Source organism: Papaver somniferum, chromosome 8 (genome assembly GCF_003573695.1).
Source record: "Papaver somniferum cultivar HN1 chromosome 8, ASM357369v1, whole genome shotgun sequence".
In the NCBI taxonomy this organism is placed as follows: domain Eukaryota; kingdom Viridiplantae; phylum Streptophyta; class Magnoliopsida; order Ranunculales; family Papaveraceae; genus Papaver; species Papaver somniferum.
In genome coordinates, this window is record NC_039365.1 from 85,904,506 (window position 1) to 85,923,073 (window position 18,568).

The following is an 18,568-nucleotide window of genomic DNA, read 5'->3' on the forward strand; positions in this document are numbered from 1 at the left end:
AGAATAAAAATAGTGTGCTTAATTTATACATATCGAATACTGGCTCCTGAAAAGTTAACCTATGATTTAGTGTGATATACAATATTAAACGTTAAGTTAAATAGGCTGCAGCCAGCGGCATGATAGTAGAAGAATCCGAAGATCGTTTTCTGTTAGCATCCATACGGAATAATAGCATAAAGCAATACTAGGGAAGCGGGGAATCAATAAAAATAGTAGCACGATGGATTATTCATTCATGTGCATAACTGCATATGAATACAAAACATAAACTGACAAATTACTTTAATCTACTACTATTCCCTTAATACAAACATAATTTATTAAAGTAATCACTTGATCAATTAGTTTAGTTTTTATGTCTCCCTAATCAGTCTGTCTGTATTATTTGGGTGGTGGTCTTATTACTTTTTTTTAAGTGAATATTAGCTTTAATTATGATGAATGAGGAAGGTATAACTCATCATCAATTTATTTAACTGGTGGTTTTGATAGAGAAGGCAGCATTGACCTCAGCTTTTGTTTTCTTTCAGATCTCTCTCTCTCTCTCTCAAAGTCGTATGCATTACTATATAAGAAACCACGCATTCATCTAGCTCATTACTCATCACCTACTACTACTACCACTCCTGTTTGTTTGTAATCTCCATCATCACCCTTTGTTCTGTTCTAGCTTCTTCATCATCTCTTTCTTTTAATCTTTATCATCCTCTCTGCTTCAGTTCGTTTCTTCATTTGGGGTATTAATTTCTTCTTCCAAATATTTTTTCCTTCTGATCAGCTTCCTCTAGAAGATATATAATATATGTGTGTGTATTTAGTTCTTGAATTTTGATTAATTGTTGAAACTGGGTCACTCGATCTTTCTTATTCCTTAAAACTACCTTTAAAAAAGCTTTACAAGCATGTAATTGTTTTCCCATTAATATTTATCGGAAAAAAAAAAAGTCTTGTTCTCAAGATTCATCGAATCATTAATCAAATAGTTAGTGATTAGACTGGCGAGGTTTCTATCCGTTACTTAGAAATACACCTATAAAAACCTTCCAATCATGTAAATTAGTTCCATCTTTCTTTATTTACTCTCTTTTACTAGAGACATTTACCCACAAAAAAAAAAAAAAAAAAAAATTTGTGTTTGTTGTTCTACGTATCCTTTCTATCGATCCTCTTAGATTGTTAGGAAAAAAAAGAACAGAAAATGCCTGAATTTGATATGAATGGAATTGGGAATGGGAACGGGAACGGTTTGCCGACGCCACCGGCGACCCCTGGAACACCAACGCCATTGATGTCATCGCTGAGAGTTGACTCATTGTCATACGAAAGGGAGAGGAAGTCCATGCCACGGTGCAAGTGTTTCCCAGTTGAATCATGGACTCCCAGCCATATGTGTGTCACCGACTTCGCAGCACCCGACGTTTCTCTTGCCAGGAAGGTATGTACGTACATATTTACCGTCTTCTTTTTCTTTTCAAATGTACAAGCCTATATAGTAGTATACAAGATCTCATGCATTGGTCGAAGTGTAGAAATCTTCTCTTGTAATCAATTTTTAGTTCAGAAAATGATAATGAAATGAGCGATTCTAGGGCTTCAATAGTGGGATCAATCATGCACATGTGCTAAGCTGCTAGATATTCGAAGAACCTTTGAAATTTGACTTGAGCTTTCATGGCCAGCCTTGCTTTCAATGGTGCCACCATCTTCATATATCCCTAAATTATTAGTATTTCTAACTCATTTATTACTAATAATTAATACATTTAAAAATCAATAACTTGTATGAATTCAGAATAAAATCACACAACCCCAGCATTAATTTATTATATATTGACTTTCCATTTTTATCTGATAATATAATAATTTTTCATTTTTTTATTTTATAGGGATATTTTATAAAGTATCCCTGTTTTGAAATGTACACTTTAAAAGTACCCCCGTTTATTACAAATTTTCTAAAATACCCCGTTTTATTCAAAAGGCAAATTACATCCAGTTAAGTGCTAGGTGGCAGTTTTTTTCTATTAAAAGTCCTATTTATCCCTGAACTAAATCTCCTTGGCAGAGAGGATAATGATTCTACGATCCTGAAAGAGGGTGCAACGATCCTGAACTAGGCTCGACGAACCTAGAAGTGGTGTAACGACCTTGAACCGAGCTTGACTAACCGGAAAAATATTGTAGAAGATTGATTCTCCACCAACCAAAAACCCCAAAACACTTGGAAATGATGAACCCAGGAAATGATGAAACGAACCTGAAAATGATTACACGATCATGAACCGAGCTCGACAAATTGAAAAAATGATGTAGAAGGTAAACGTACTAACAAGTAAAGGGTAAAAAAGTAAACTAGTATTGACTAATTAGGATGGAAAACTAAACAGTTAGGGCACTTTACAAAATTTCTAAAAAACAAGGGCAACAAAAAAACGAGGTCAATAAAACGGGAGTACTTTATAAATTCTCCCTACTTTATATTGCTTCAATTATGAAACTAACAAGGCGAGTAATTAATAATTCATAATTATGAAACACCATCCACTTTTATTTCACTTTCAAGTATTTGTCAACCCCATTATCAAAATTCACTTTTGAGTAGATACATCAATGATGGCTTCATGCTACAGCTAGGAGCAGAGTTCGTAGGGACCTTCATTTTGATGTTTGCAGCATCGGCCGGACCTATTCTAAACCAGAAATACGACGGCGCTGAGACTCTCATAGGGAATGCAGCTTGTGCTGGACTTGCTGTTATGGTGCTGATATTATCCACGGGTCACATATCAGGGGCACATTTTAATCCTTCCCTCACCATCGCTTTCGCAACATTCCGACATTTCCCATGGACTCAAGTTCCTGCTTACATATTAGCCCAGGTCTCTGCATCAATATGTGCCTCTTTTGCCCTCAAGGGTGTTTTTCACCCATACATGTCTGGTGGTGTTACTATCCCTTCTGACACCCTTGGTCAAGCCTTTGCTCTTGAGTTTATTATCACCTTCATTCTCATGTTTGTTGTCACGGCTGTTGCAACTGATACTCGAGCGGTATGTAGCAATATTTTAATGTGGAACCCAAAGTATAACTTTTGATTTTGTTGGAGTTAAAATTCACATAAGCTAGTCGATTTCTCCTTCGTTATTATTATTAGTCATAGAAGACTAATTTGTTGCACTCTTGTTGCTGATTCAGGTTGGAGAACTGGCAGGAATAGCAGTCGGAGCAACCGTCATGCTGAACATTTTAATATCTGGGTAAGTCATTTTCTTTTCTTCCAAGGATGATGCAGTCTTATTCCTTACTCTACAGCTGACACTCTAGATGAACTAAAATTCATATATGCATCTTTTTTAAGTCTGATTTAGGATATATTAGTGGGGCTAATCTGACTTTGCCAATTCTCTGGGTCGGCAGCCCAGCAAGTGGTGGATCAATGAATCCTGTGAGGACACTGGGTCCAGCGGTGGCATCAGGTAACTACAGAGCGCTCTGGGTATATATGGTAGCACCAACACTAGGTGCACTTGCAGGGTCAGGCATCTATACCCTCGTGAAGCTCCAAGATGGAGAGGGTGACCTACCTCGCCCAGTTAGAAGCTTCCGTCGCTAGTCTCTAGTCGACTTTCATTCTGACCGTCCAAATAAGAGTTTTCCTGTGTACATGTGTGTGTTTTTGTTTTATAGTCTCGTACATCAATAGCATCTGCTACCGCTACGAGCTAAGTGTGCATTATTATTATTCTCCCTATATCGACATAGACGTGTGTGATAGAGGTAAAAAGAAGAAAAAAATGAAAAAACTAAATTGAAGTCCATTTGCCATCTTCCAGTACTACTACACTACAGTGAGCAACAGTAGCAGGAGTATAATCATAGGCAGGCGGGCGAAAAATAAACTATATACTATGAAATAAATAAAATACTACAACTGATATTATGTGTGGATTACTGTGGTGCGTGAGTTCCCGAATAAAAATGTTTTCAATTGTCTGTACTGTAAGGATTCTGGATTGTAATTGTTTGAAAGTTGTATCCCACCACTTATATGTATATGTGGTCTTGAGTTTCAACTGTTTACGTTTACTACTTTATATACAAAAGTTTTCTGTTTGTGTGTGTTATAATTCTTGTTGTTGATAAGAGTCATTGTTGGCAATCATTCTTCTTTATTGAAAAAGCACATATATACTATAGATTTATAGGGTATATTATTTGATTGAGATATGCAACATATAGGTATATGGAGCACATACATTGTCTCAGACTGAGTTCGGTCTTCTTTTTCCGTCATGATCTTTTCTGTCTCTCACTAAATATATTAGTCCACCCCTATAATAAGATGCTGACATGATCCAAAACGCCTTTCCCTTCCTTTCGGTGCCATTCTTTGGTGTCTCTTGCATATTTTCTTTTTTTATTCATGGTTATGGACCAGTAACGTTAGAGAGAAAAGTGTTCCACTATTGGTGGTCAGATGGGCTTGTTTCCTAAACTGGATCAAATATAATTGGGAATGGTCAAACAAAAAAGCAACGGCTTAATGGGGATCGGACTATTAAGAAATGCGTGTATACGAACTCCATCAGAAAGAAATGCGTGTATACGGACCCCATGCAAATGCGAATCAGCTCACAAGACAACCATGCCAAGTCCTTTCATGTGATACACAAAGATGCGAGCTCTAGCTTCTGTTCATTGAAATAGGGGAACGGCGAAAGTGAGGTTTTCAATATTTCTAGTTCTAGATAACTCGTAAAGTAGCTCTAGTTTCTGCTCATCTGAATAGGGGAAGGCAGAAGAGAGATTTTCATCGTTTCAAGATAACTCGTGAAATGAATATTGATCTTACAATTAAGAACAGTATTTTTGGTATCAGAGGAAACAGTCGATATAGGTGCCATAATATAGTTATATAGTTGTATAAGGAGCTAATGTTCATACTGTTTACAAGTAACATCTAGTCTAAGTGTTGTTCAATAACCATATCCATAATCCAGAATTCTTAAAATACAAATTCTTTATGTGAATGCAGACCACCCTTAACTTCTTTTCTTAATTTGCTACAAATCAAAGATTTTATTGAGTAAATACTAGTATATAAGATTACCAGATGGACACCATACATGACGATAATGGAGCCTGGATCTTCTGAATTCCTTCATAGGAAGGAACGGTGAGCTCCCTCATTTTTCTGGCCTTATGCAACAAGCAGTGGATCAATGATGTTTCTCCACCCCTTGTAGTCTATAGCTGAGCCACTATCAGGCAGAGAGAACCCATTCACAAAAAAGAATGGTGTCCCAAACACTCCTCTAGTGCATCCATACTGTACCACCGACAAAAAAGACAAGCACCAGTTACATGAGATACGTAAATGATAACACCACGGGAATGCAATAACAGTGATAACAACAACAAAATTGACTCCACCGAGGGTAATTAGGTCTGCTGTTGCGAAAGTACTCCATGCATATCTTAAGAGATAATTAGAAGAGAGATCGAAAGGATTTGATTGTTGGTGTAAAATCCATGTAATTCCCGAGGGGGTGGGGGGGTGGGGGTTGCAATACTGTCTTATAAAGGTCTCTCTGTGTTTTATACTGTACTTATCTATGAGCTGCTCTATGTAGACATTGTTTTGTTTTGTTTTCTTAATACACTACCAGGAACTAAACATAGATATTTCTGTCTTGTCTCTCTTTCAAGCATAGATGTGCTTTCAAGCCTTCCTGTGTCTATTTGTCTCTCTTTCAATTGCCAGCTTCTGTTGAGAAACACATGGAAAAGATAATGCGACAGTTCTTATGGGGCAGTGCTCATCAAAAAGCTAAGAAAGGGTGGGTTGGATGGAAGAAAATGAATCTGCCAAAAGAAGGTGGTGGTGTAGGTATTAAGAAATTAAGACTTATGAACAAGTCTTTGCATGCTAAATGGATCTGGAGATATGGCAAGGAAGAGATGGCACTCTGGAGGAGAGTTGTAAATGATAAATTTGGAGGCAATGTCAAGGCTTTTCTACCCAATATTTCTAATAAGGCTGTTGGAAAAAGTTTATGACTAGAAATTATGAAAAGTTGAAGTATTGAGGAGCAGAATTCAACTATTCATGTGGGTAGTGGTGATAGGTGTCTTTTCTGGAAAGATAATTGGTTAAATGGCCATGCACCAATGGTTTTATTTCCTGCTTTGTACAAACTCAGTAGATTGCAGGATGCCACTATCCAGGAGATGTTGGTTATGAACACAGGACTGAGCTGGAATTTTGCATTCTGTAGGGCTTTGAAAGATAGAGAATTGGAGGATATTGCACATTTATTGAACATGATTTCTGCATTTAATATAGGGAGTGGTGGAGATCAGAGAGTATGGCAGAATGGCACTAAAGTTTTTTCAGTTGCAGAATGCTACAAAAGCCTGAAAGATGAAGGTTTGATTTTGTTTCCTCATAAATGTGTATGGAATCCTAAAATTCCTCCAAAGGAAGTCTTTTTTGTTTGGTCTTTATGCTACAATGCTGCTCCTACAGTAGATACTTACAGAAACACCATCATGGTTAATGGTTGTTTACTTTGCAAAAAAGCTCCAGAATCTAATCAGCACATCTTCCTTCATAGTGAAGTTGCTAGAGAAATTTGGAACTATTTTCTGGGTTGTTACAACTTATAATGGGTATTTCAGGAGTCTGTTAGAGATACTATATGGGAATGGAGAAGAAAGAAAATATGGGACATTATACCATTTGCTATTTGGTGGGCAATGTGGTTAGAAAGGAATGCTAGACACTTTAATGGCAGATACAAATCTGTAGAGAAGATTAAGGAGTCAGTTAAGTTGTTTATCTTCAACTGGTGCACAGGAACTAGTATTTTCAAGGGTATTTCTTTGAATTCAATCATATATAACTGGGAAGCTATCATGCATTAAGCCTGGTTTTGGTGTATTTTGGTTTTTGCTGCAACTCTACTACAACTGAGTTTGCTTTTGTTTCTTTTTTCCCAGTTCAGTTATTTTCTTGGTGATTGACTGGTTTTTAATAAACTTTGCCCTTTTTGAGTCAAAAAAAAAAAATTTGTGTCTTGCTAAAATTGTTAACCGAACTCCCACTAAATCTGCGACTGGATGTATAACAGTAAAATTGAAACACTAACCTTAAATGAAACCCTTGTCATGAGATCCGTTTTCCTGTTATTGAAGCCAGATTCCAGAGCAGATAGGGAAGTGTTCCCCGTGGCATCTGCTACCAGCTTTACAACTTGGTCAAAAATAGTAGCTCTAGACAATTCATGGGTTTGTTTATTGTAAAACTTCTCCTGTTTAAACAAAAACCAAATCCACCAAAATTAGTCTACTAACATGGAATAAACAGGAAAACCAGTTACTCCAGTATACAAATCTTTTACAATGTTAATAACGATCTGACGTCAACGGTTTTCTATTGTCTAATTGAAGCAGAACAGGTTAAGTGCAGAAAGTAAATGATATGAGTACAAGCAAGGGTAATAAGAAAACATGAATTGGCATATCTTATAGTTAACCATGTTGGGTTCAAGTAATCAAATTACATAACTGAAGTCTAATGGAATCCAATTACAATGTAACTTAACTGTATAGATTTCAATTGCTTGAACCAAACACACTATCAACAACTATAATGAAATGAATGATAAAAGAAAAAGAAAAAAAAAAGAAAAAAAAAGAAATGAATGAATGACAGAGGAAATAAGTAGGAAAATGAAACCTGATGCTTGAAGAAGAGCTCCAAAGTATGGTATGTTGCTGAAGGGTTCAAGCTATTTACAATATGTAGCGCACGAGATGTTACAAACGCATTGTCGTGGTAACTGCCATTAATTGTTAAAATCTCATTAGAAGATAAAAATGGTAACCATACAAAATTACGACGAATCGGATTATGACAATTGAGATTAAAACATGAAATTAACAGAGTAGAATGATACTGACGGCAAGGGGAAGGGATGAACGATGAGGGAAACACGAGATCCATAGTGTTGAAGAGCACTTTTAAGAGGTGCCCAGGCGTCTCTACTATCAGGGCAGACAGGATCAAAGAAGGCTTCAATAGCGATCGTGTCTTCGCCATGAACTGCTTTGTTATAGACGAATCTATCGAATTTTTCTGGTGGAATTAAAGCTGCTTCGGCACTTAATAATGTGCCGCTGCTGCTGCATATCGTTATTATCAAGAAGAGAGCTACTTGTACCAGTGAAACGGAAAGTATACAAATTGGGTATCGCTGGGATTGAATGTTCTTCATAGCAGTACCACCAAATCAGTAGTTGGCGATGTTGGGTAAATTACTAATAATGTAACTGAGAAGAAGATACTTAGCTCAAAATAATGTTGCTGATATTGCTGCACAGAAAATGTAGAGGCACGTAAACTACGCTGTCCTAAAGGCAATATCGTCTGCCACTCCTCTGAGATGCTACAGCAGTTGGCGAGTCACCTCCAGGATACAACTACAGTTAGTACCCCTCAATGTAGCATACAATGAGGGTACCCTTAGAGCTTGACAGAACTTAAAACAGTAGAAGAGATGTTTACAGAAAAACAGAGGGAGAGTAGAAGAGATGTTTCTCTGTGGTGTATTTTCTGAGCTTACAACTACTCTCTTATATAGTGTTTGTGTAGTTACAAACAAGAAAGAAAACCCATGCTTATGACAGAAATACTGGTAATGTTGGGTTAAAGATAGTGCAAGAAAAGTTGTTTTGTCAGGCATGGAGCAGTGTGTTGCTGCCAAGCCAAATACGTACAGACAAGGGAGCCAGGACAAAACACGTACAGACAAAGAAGCCAAGACAAGCACGTTCAGACAAAGAAGTCAGGACAAAACACGTACAGACAAAGAAAAGATTCTTCTACTTGTGTGGAAAACACGTACCAAAAATTTCAGCAAAAAGATAGGATCTAATGAACCCACACCCACACCCACACCCACACCCGAGCCCGACCCGACCCGACCGACCGACCGGACGGACGGCGGCGGCGTGCATGCTTCTGTGCGAAGCACCGCGCGTACGGGAAAGGCAACCTTGCCCTAGTCTAGGCCTTCCCTCCAAGCACAAAAGTCTAATGACCCAAGGGCCATGCCCTTATAGCCAATTCTATGGTATTTAAGTCTAAAACTCTTTAGATTTTAGTCAATGTGAGACTATTGTTTTATCTATTCAAATGAAAAAACAATTAATGGGCAATAGGTCTAGGGATCAAAACATAGTCCATGGAAAAATTGGTATTTTTAAAGCGTTTTTTCTAACAATCCCCCACATGAATGATAAAACATATCGACGAAATACGAGAAAACATAATACATCAATATTAGGCTAAGGTGTCCCAGAGATTGAACCTTAACTTAGTGAGAGCTTACCGGAACTGCTTGTTGTTATGGTGAACACAATGTCTTGAACCGTCAACAGTGAGTGCAATTCAGAAATAACAACCACACTTTGATGTCTCAAAGAAAGCTGCCAAGATCTTGCCGTTGTGCCTGTTTTGGCCGTGGGCTAAATCCCGGACTTAATGAATGTCTCTAGAGAAAAAGCTCAAATTCTCATAGGAAGCGGCCCCACTTCCAACATCCACATAGGTGAGTCCATTAAGAGTGTCCTGCCACACTCCGCTTTAAGCAAAGCCATGGAACTCATTAAGATCTTGACAGATCATCCTAAAACATGCAGGCAGCACTATCATACGGTTACACCATAGGGAGGGACAAAGATAGTGCTCTCTCTCGACATCACCAAAAATTAGTTATCTCATTGAACCTTGATCTTGGAGCTCCATTCACAAGGTTGAGTGTCCTTCATGGCGATTTATTCTATGGGCTTGAGTCCCATCCCCTTCGATGTGGATCTAACTACCTCTCTAGATAACCCTTTCGTCAAAGAATCTGCAATATTCTCTTTAGACCTTACAAAGTCTATAGATATGATGCCAGTAGAGAGTAGTTGTTTCACTGTCTTGTGTCTTCTTTGAAGATGTATAGACTTTCTGTTGTATACACTATTCTTTGCGCATCCAATAGCAGCTTGACTGTCACAGTGGATTGCGATCGAAGACACAGGCTTGGGCCAGAGTGGAATTCCACCCAGGAAACCTCGTATCCATTCAGCTTCCTCTCCAGCTTTCTCCAAGGCTATAAACTCAGACTCCATGGTGGATCGAGCAATACATGTCTGTTTGGAAGACTTCCATGACACAGACGCACCACCAAGTGTGAAGATGTACCCACTAGTGGATTTGCACTCATCTGAGTCTGATATCCAGTTAGCATCACAGTACCCTTCTAGCACAGCAGGATACTTCCCAAAACTTAGGCAATAGTTTGAAGTTCCTCTCAGGTACCTTAGAACTCTGTAGAGAGCATTCCAGTGATCCTGCCCAGGGTTGCAAGTGTACCTGCTTAATCTACTCACAGTGTAGGCAATATCAGGTCTTGTACAGTTCATTAAATACATAAGACTGCCAATAACACGAGAATACTCAAGTTGATAAATACCCTCACCCTTGTTCTTTTTCAATTTACAATTGGGATCATAAGGAGTAGTTGCAGGTTTAGCATTTTCATGATTAAATCTCTTAAGAACAGTTTCAACATAATGAGATTGAGTAAGACTATATCCACCAGACATCTTTCTGATTTTCATCCCTAAGATTACATCAGCAGGGCCTAAGTCTTTCATGTCAAAGTTTTCGTTAAGCATGCTTTTAGTGGTATTAATACTATTAAGGTTACTACCTAATATGAGCATATCATCAACACATGCCACTGTTTAGGTGCTTGTTTTAAACCATACAGAGATTTTTTTCAGTTTGCATACTTTATCTTCATAACCTTTCACAACAAAACCTTCAGGTTGATCCATATAAATTTCTTCATTCAATTCACCATATAAAAAAGCAGTTTTAACATCCATCTGATGTATATGCAAATCATAAATAGAAGCAATAGCAATCAGCATCCGGATAGAAGTGATTCTAGTGACCGGTGAATAGGTATCAAAGAAATCTAATCCTTCCTGTTGTCTGTACCCCTTAGCTACCAACCTAGCTTTGTGTTTTTCTATAATTCCATCTGTTCTAAGTTTCCTTTTGAAGACCCACTTGCAACCTATGGTTTTACTACCAGGAGGTAAGTCTACAAGCTCCCAAGTTTCATTTTGTTGAATGGAATCCCAATCATTATTTGAAGCTTCTTCCCAGAAGGGAGCTTCCGGAGAAGTCATAGCTTCCTTATAGGTTTGGGGTTCAGACTCTACCGTAAGAGTCACAAAATATGGACCGAAACCTTTCTCGGTTCTGACCCTCTTACTTCTTCTAGGTTCGGTTTCAGCATCTAGAGACGGGGGTTGACTAGTCGAAGGAACATCTGAGAGATCATCGCGGACCCTTTTATGAGGTCCAGACCCTAAAGGGAAAATGTGTTCGAAAAACACTGCATCTCTGGATTCCATTATGGTGTTCTCACCAATTACCATGAACCTATAAGCACTAGTGTGCTCAGGATATCCTAGGAAAACACAATCTACAGTTTTAGGTCCTATTTTGGTTTTCTTGGAACGAGGAGTGGCCACCTTGGCCAAACACCCCCACACTTTAAAGTATGCATAGGACGGTTGTCTTCCTTTCCATAACTCATATGGAGTTTTGTCGGATTTCTTAAATGGAACTCGGTTCAAGATATAGCAAGCAGAGAGAATTGCTTCCCCCCACAGGTTCGAAGGTAGCCCTGAACTAGATAACATAGCGTTCACCATATCTATGAGTGTTCGGTTTTTCCTTTCAGCTACTCCATTCGACTCAGGTGAAGAAGGTGCAGTAGTTTCATGAATGATGCCATTAAGTTTGCAGAATTCTCCTATAGGTATCACATACTCACCGCCTCGGTCCGACCTAAGAGTTTTAATAGTAACACCTCTTTGGTTTTCTACTTCAAGTTTATATAATTTGAAAGCGTCTAAGGCTTCATCTTTACTTCTAAGAAGATAAACCTGACAGTATCTTGAGTGATCATCTATAAAAGTGATGTACCATTTTTTCCCACCTCTAGTTGGTGTTGATTTCAAATCTCCCAAATCTGAGTGGATTAGTTCTAGGGGAGTTGTACTACGTTCAACCTTTTTGTTAAAGGGTTTTCTAGCATATTTAGATTCAACACAAATTTCACATTTATGACCTCTGTCAAAGTTTATTTTAGGAATGCAGCCTAATTTAGCAAGTCTTTCAATAGATTTGAAATTAACATGTCCTAGTCTATCATGCCAAACATGTGAGGAGTCACAAACATAAGCAGAAGAAGATGCATTATCATTCAAGTTCAAAGAAAGTACACTAAGCTTAATCATGTTTCAGTGACATATCCTTTTCCTACGAAGTCACCACCTTTAGAGATTACAACTTTGTTAGACTCAGCTACAAATTTAAAACCTTTCCCAAGTAAGATGGTTTCTGAGATAAGATTCTTGCATATGTCCGGGACGTGATACACGTCATTCAATGCGAGAGTTTTTCCTGAAGTGAGCTTCAATTCAACCTTGCCTTTTCCTACCACTTTAGAGGTAGAAGAGTTTCCCATAAACAATTTCTCATCGTCTCCTACTTTGTTATAGGAGGAGAAAGCATTTCTGAACTTACAGACATGCCTAGTGGCTCCAGAATCAAGCCACCAGTCTCTCACATTGGTCACATTAGAGACAAGGTTGACTTCAGACACCATGCCAGTAAAATATCCAGAATCATCTACTACGTTTGCCTTATTTTTCTGTTTAGGATCATTTTTGGTCTTTTTAGGTGCCCTACAGTCTTGGCCATATGACCAGTTTTCCCACAGTTATAGCAGTCGCCTTTGATGGTGTTTTTGGAGACACCACCCTTTGGCTTAAGATGGTTACCTTTGGAGTTACGTTGTTTGTTACGTTTACCATTTTTGCTGGATTCTCCTTTTTTTCTTTGACGCAGCATTATCGTCCAGGACATGAGCTTTGTTTGACATGTCTTTGCTCAGCATCAGGCTCTTGTCCTTGCAGCACAGAAGTTCCTCCACCTGGATCTTTTTCCCCAGCTCCACCATGGTGATTTCACGATTCTTGTGTCGCAGCCTCCTCTTGTACTCGTTCCATGAGGGTGGTAGCTTTTCAATCACTGCAGATACTTGTAGAGATTCATCAATATGCATGCCTTCAGCAAGAATTTCGTTGATGAGTAGCTGGAGTTCGACGAATTGTTCTACAACAGGCTTTTCATCAGTCATCTTATATTCCAGGAACCTAGCCACCAAGAACTTCTTGCTTCCAGCAGCTCAGCAAGATATTTTTCTTCTAGGGCTTCCCATAAATCAAAAGCAGTAAAATTCTCTTTTGCATTATAAAAGTCGTACAAGGAGTCATCCAGACAGTTAAGAATATGGTTTTTGCACATGTAATTTTCCTAGTCCACCTATCCAGTCTATCTTCATAACCACGGTCATGAAGCCTTCTTGAGGGTCTTTCTAAGGCAACTTCATCTAGCCTTTGGTCTTTTAAGAAGAATAACATTTTGGACTGCCATCGTTTAAAGTCTTTGCCACTAAACTTTGGGGGTTTGTCTACAGTACTCTTTCCCATGTTGTTACAAAATATAGTAAAGAGGATATTGCCTTTAGATTGTTGGGAAATTACTAATAATGTAACTGAGAAGAAGATACTTAGCTCAAAAAATGTTGCTGATGTTGCTGCACAGAAAATGTAGAGGCACGTAACTACGCTGTCCTAAAGGCAATATCGCCTGCCACTCCTCTGAGATGCTACAGCAGTTGGCGAGTCACCTCCAGGATACAACTACAGTTAGTACCCCTCAATGTAGCATACAATGAGGGTACCCTTAGAGCTTGGCAGAACTTAAAACAGTAGAAGAGATGTTTACAGAAAAACAGAGGGAGAGTAGAAGAGATGTTTCTCTGTGGTGTTTTTCTGAGCTTACAACTACTCTCTTATATAGTGTTTGTGTAGTTACAAACAAGAAAGAAAACCCATGCGTATGACAGAAAACTGGTATGTTGGGTTAAAGATAGTGCAAAAAGTTGTTTTGTCAGGCATGGAGCAGTGTGTTGCTGCCAAGCCAAATACGTACAGACAAGGGAGCCAGGACAAAACACGTACAGACAAAGAAGCCAAGACAAGCACGTTCAGACAAAGAAGTCAGGACAAACACGTGCAGACAAAGAAAAGATTCTTCTACTTGTGTGGAAAACACGTACCAAAAATTTCAGCAAAAAGATAGGATCTAATGAACCCACACCCCACCCACACCCACACCCAACCCGAGCCCGACCGACCCGACCCGACCGACCGACGACGGCGGCGGCGTGCGTGCTTTCTGTGCGAAGCACCGCGCGTACGGGAAAGGCAACCTTGCCCTAGTCTAGCCTTCCCTCCAAGCACAAAAGTCTAATGACCCAAGGGCCATGCCCTTATAGCCAATTCTATGGTATTTAAGTCTAAAACTCTTTAGATTTTAGTCAATGTGGGACTATTGTTTTATCTATTCAAAAGAAAAAACAATTAATGGGCAATAGGTCTAGGGATCAAAACATAGTCCATGGAAAAATTGGTATTTTAAAGCGTTTTTTCTAACAATCCCCCACATGAATGATAAAACATATCGACGAAATACGAGAAAACATAATACATCAATATTAGGCTAAGGTGTCCCAGAGATTGAACCTTAACTAGTGAGAGGTTACCGGAACTGCTTGTTGTTTCGGTGAACACAATGTCTTGAACCGTCAACAGTGAGTGCAATTCAGAAATAACAACCACACTTTGATGTCTCAAAGAAAAGCTGCCAAGCTCTTGCCGTTGTGCCCGTTTTGGCCGTGGGCTAAATCCCGGACTTAATGAATGTCTCTAGAGAAAAAGCTCAAATTCTCATAGGAAGCGGCCCCACTTCCAACATCCACATAGGTGAGTCCATTAAGAGTGTCCTGCCACACTCCGCTTTAAGCAAAGCCATGGAACTCATTAAGATCTTGACAGATCATCCTAAAACATGCAGGCAGCACTATCATACGGTTACACCATAGGGAGGGACAAAGATAGTGCTTTCTCTCTCGACATCACCAAAAATTAGTTATCTCATTGAACCTTGATCTTGGAGCTCCATTCACAAGGTTGAGTGTCCTTCATGGCGATTTATTCTATGAGCTTGAGTCCCATCCCCTTCGATGTGGATCTAACTACCTCTCTAGATAACCCTTTCGTCAAAGGATCTGCAATATTCTCTTTAGACCTTACAAAGTCTATAGAGATGATGCCAGTAGAGAGTAGTTGTTTCACTGTCTTGTGTCTTCTTCGAAGATGTATAGACTTTCCGTTGTATACACTATTCTTTGCGCATCCAATAGCAGCTTGACTGTCACAGTGGATTGCGATCGAAGACACAGGCTTGGGCCAGAGTGGAATTCCACCCAGGAAACCTCGTATCCATTCAGCTTCCTCTCCAGCTTTCTCCAAGGCTATAAACTCAGACTCCATGGTGGATCGGGCTATACATGTCTGTTTGGTAGACTTCCATGACACAGACGCACCACCAAGTGTGAAGATGTACCCACTAGTGGATTTGCACTCATCTGAGTCTGATATCCAGTTAGCATCACAATACCCTTCTAGCACAGCAGGATACTTCCCAAAACTTAGCAATAGTTTGAAGTTCCTCTCAGGTACCGTAGAACTCTGTAGAGAGCATTCCAGTGATCCTGCCCAGGGTTGCAAGTGTACCTGCTTAATCTACTCACAGTATAGGCAATATCAGGTCTTGTACAGTTCATTAAATACATAAGACTGCCAATAACACGAGAATACTCAAGTTGATAAATACCCTCACCCTTGTTCTTTTTCAATTTGCAATTGGGATCATAAGGAGTAGTTGCAGGTTTAGCATTTTCATGATTAAATCTCTTAAGCACAGTTTCAACATAATGAGATTGACTAAGACTATATCCATCAGACATCTTTCTGATTTTCATCCCTAAGATTACATCAGCAGGGCCTAAGTCTTTCATGTCAAAGTTTTCGTTAAGCATGCTTTTAGTGGTATTAATACTATCAAGGTTACTACCTAATATGAGCATATCATCAACATATAGGCACACAATAACATGAGAATCATCCACAGATTTAATGTAAACACATTTATCAGATTCATTAACCTTGAAGCCATTAGATATCATTACATGATTAAATTTTTCATGCCACTGTTTAGGTGCTTGTTTTAAACCATACAAAGATTTTTTCAGTTTGCATACTTTATCTTCAAAACCTTTCACAACAAAACCTTCAGGTTGGTCCATATAAATTTCTTCATTCAATTCACCATATAAAAAAGCAGTTTTAACATCCATCTGATGTATATGCAAATCATAAATAGAAGCAATAGCAATCAGCATCCGGATAGAAGTGATTCTAGTGACCGGTGAATAGGTATCAAAGAAATCTAATCCTTCCTGTTGTCTGTACCCCTTAGCTACCAACCTAGCTTTGTGTTTTTCTATAGTTCCATCTGTTCTAAGTTTCCTTTTGAAGACCCACTTGCAACCTATGGTTTTACTACCAGGAGGTAAGTCTACAAGCTCCCAAGTTTCATTTTGTTGAATGGAATCCCACTCATTATTTGAAGCTTCTTCCCAGAAGGGAGCTTCCGGAGAAGTCATAGCTTCCTTATAGGTTTGGGGTTCAGACTCTACCGTAAGAGTCACAAAATCTGGACCGAAACCTTTCTCGGTTCTGACCCTCTTACTTCTTCTAGGTTCGGTTTCAGCATCTAGAGACGGGGGTTGACTAGTCGAAGGAACATCTGAGAGATCATCGCGGACCCTTTTATGAGGTCCAGACCCTAAAGGGAAAATGTGTTCGAAAAACACTGCATCTCTGGATTCCATTATGGTGTTCTCACCAATTACCATGAACCTATAAGCACTAGTGTGCTCAGGATATCCTAGGAAAACACAATCTACAGTTTTAGGTCCTATTTTGGTTTTCTTGGAACGAGGAGTGGCCACCTTGGCCAAACACCCCCACACTTTAAAGTATGCATAGGACGGTTGTCTTCCTTTCCATAACTCATATGGAGTTTTGTCGGATTTCTTAAATGGAACTCGGTTCAAGATATAGCAAGCAGAGAGAATTGCTTCCCCCCACAGGTTCGAAGGTAGCCCTGAACTAGCTAACATAGCGTTCACCATATCTATGAGTGTTCGGTTTTTCCTTTCAGCTACTCCATTCGACTCAGGTGAAGGTGCAGTAGTTTCATGAATGATGCCATTAAGTTTGCAGAATTCTCCTATAGGTATCACATACTCACCGCCTCGGTCCGACCTAAGAGTTTTAATAGTAACACCTCTTTGGTTTTCTACTTCAAGTTTATATAATTTGAAAGCGTCTAAGGCTTCATCTTTACTTCTAAGAAGATAAACCTGACAGTATCTTGAGTGATCATCTATAAAAGTGATGTACCATTTTTTCCTCTAGTTGGTGTTGATTTCAAATCTCCCAAATCGAGTGGATTAGTTCTAGGGGAGTTGTACTACGTTCAACCTTTTTGTTAAAGGGTTTTCTAGCATATTTAGATTCAACACAAATTTCACATTTATGACCTCTGTCAAAGTTTATTTTAGGAATGCAGCCTAATTTAGCAAGTCTTTCAATAGATTTGAAATTAACATGTCCTAGTCTATCATGCCAAACATGTGAGGAGTCACAAACATAAGCAGAAGAAGATGCATTATCATTCAAGTTCAAAGAAAGTACACTAAGCTTAATCATGTTATCAGTGACATATCCTTTTCCTACGAAGTCACCACCTTTAGAGATTACAACTTTGTTAGACTCAGCTACAAATTTAAAACCTTTCCCAAGTAAGATGGTTTCTGAGATAAGATTCTTGCATATGTCCGGGACGTGATACACGTCATTCAATGCGAGAGTTTTTCCTGAAGTGAGCTTCAATTCAACCTTGCCTTTTCCTACCACTTTAGAGGTAGAAGAGTTTCCCATAAACAATTTCTCATCGTCTCCTACTTTGTTATAGGAGGAGAAAGCATTTCTGAACTTACAGACATGCCTAGTGGCTCCAGAATCAAGCCACCAGTCTCTCACATTGGTCACATTAGAGACAAGGTTGACTTCAGACACCATGCCAGTAAAATATCCAGAATCATCTACTACGTTTGCCTTATTTTTCTGTTTAGGATCATTTTTGGTCTTTTTAGGTGCCCTACAGTCCTTGGCCATATGACCAGTTTTCCCACAGTTATAGCAGTCGCCTTTGATGGTGTTTTTGGAGACACCACCCTTTGGCTTAAGATGGTTACCTTTGGAGTTACGTTGTTTGTTACGTTTACCATTTTTGCTGATTCTCCGTGCCTTTTCTTTGACGCATTATCGTCCAGGACATGAGCTTTGTTTGACATGTCTTTGCTCAGCATCAGGCTTGTCCTTGCAGCACAGAAGTTCCTCCACCTGGATCTTTTTCCCCAGCTCCACCATGGTGATTTCACGATTCTTG

The 18,568-nt window shown here is 39.0% G+C and overlaps 2 protein-coding genes across 2 annotated transcripts; one reads left to right on the top strand and one right to left on the bottom strand.

Moving 5' to 3' along the window:
- The first annotated feature begins 510 nt into the window (after positions 1 to 510).
- On the top strand, positions 511 to 4,130 carry LOC113301893 (probable aquaporin NIP5-1). Its single transcript, XM_026550733.1, has 4 exons — positions 511 to 1,438; positions 2,634 to 3,053; positions 3,199 to 3,260; positions 3,421 to 4,130. The coding sequence occupies exons 1-4, from the start codon at positions 1,202 to 1,204 to the stop codon at positions 3,614 to 3,616; spliced, it is 915 nt and encodes a 304-aa protein (XP_026406518.1). The 5' UTR covers positions 511 to 1,201; the 3' UTR covers positions 3,617 to 4,130.
- A 783-nt stretch (positions 4,131 to 4,913) lies between these two features.
- Positions 4,914 to 8,307, bottom strand: LOC113306585. The gene is made up of 4 exons (XM_026555517.1): positions 7,969 to 8,307; positions 7,745 to 7,847; positions 7,155 to 7,316; positions 4,914 to 5,332 (listed from the first exon to the last, which is right to left on the bottom strand). Exons 1-4 carry the CDS (start codon positions 8,280 to 8,282, stop codon positions 5,204 to 5,206), a joined length of 708 nt encoding a protein of 235 aa, XP_026411302.1. The 5' UTR covers positions 8,283 to 8,307; the 3' UTR covers positions 4,914 to 5,203.
- Positions 8,308 to 18,568: the final 10,261 nt, after the last annotated feature.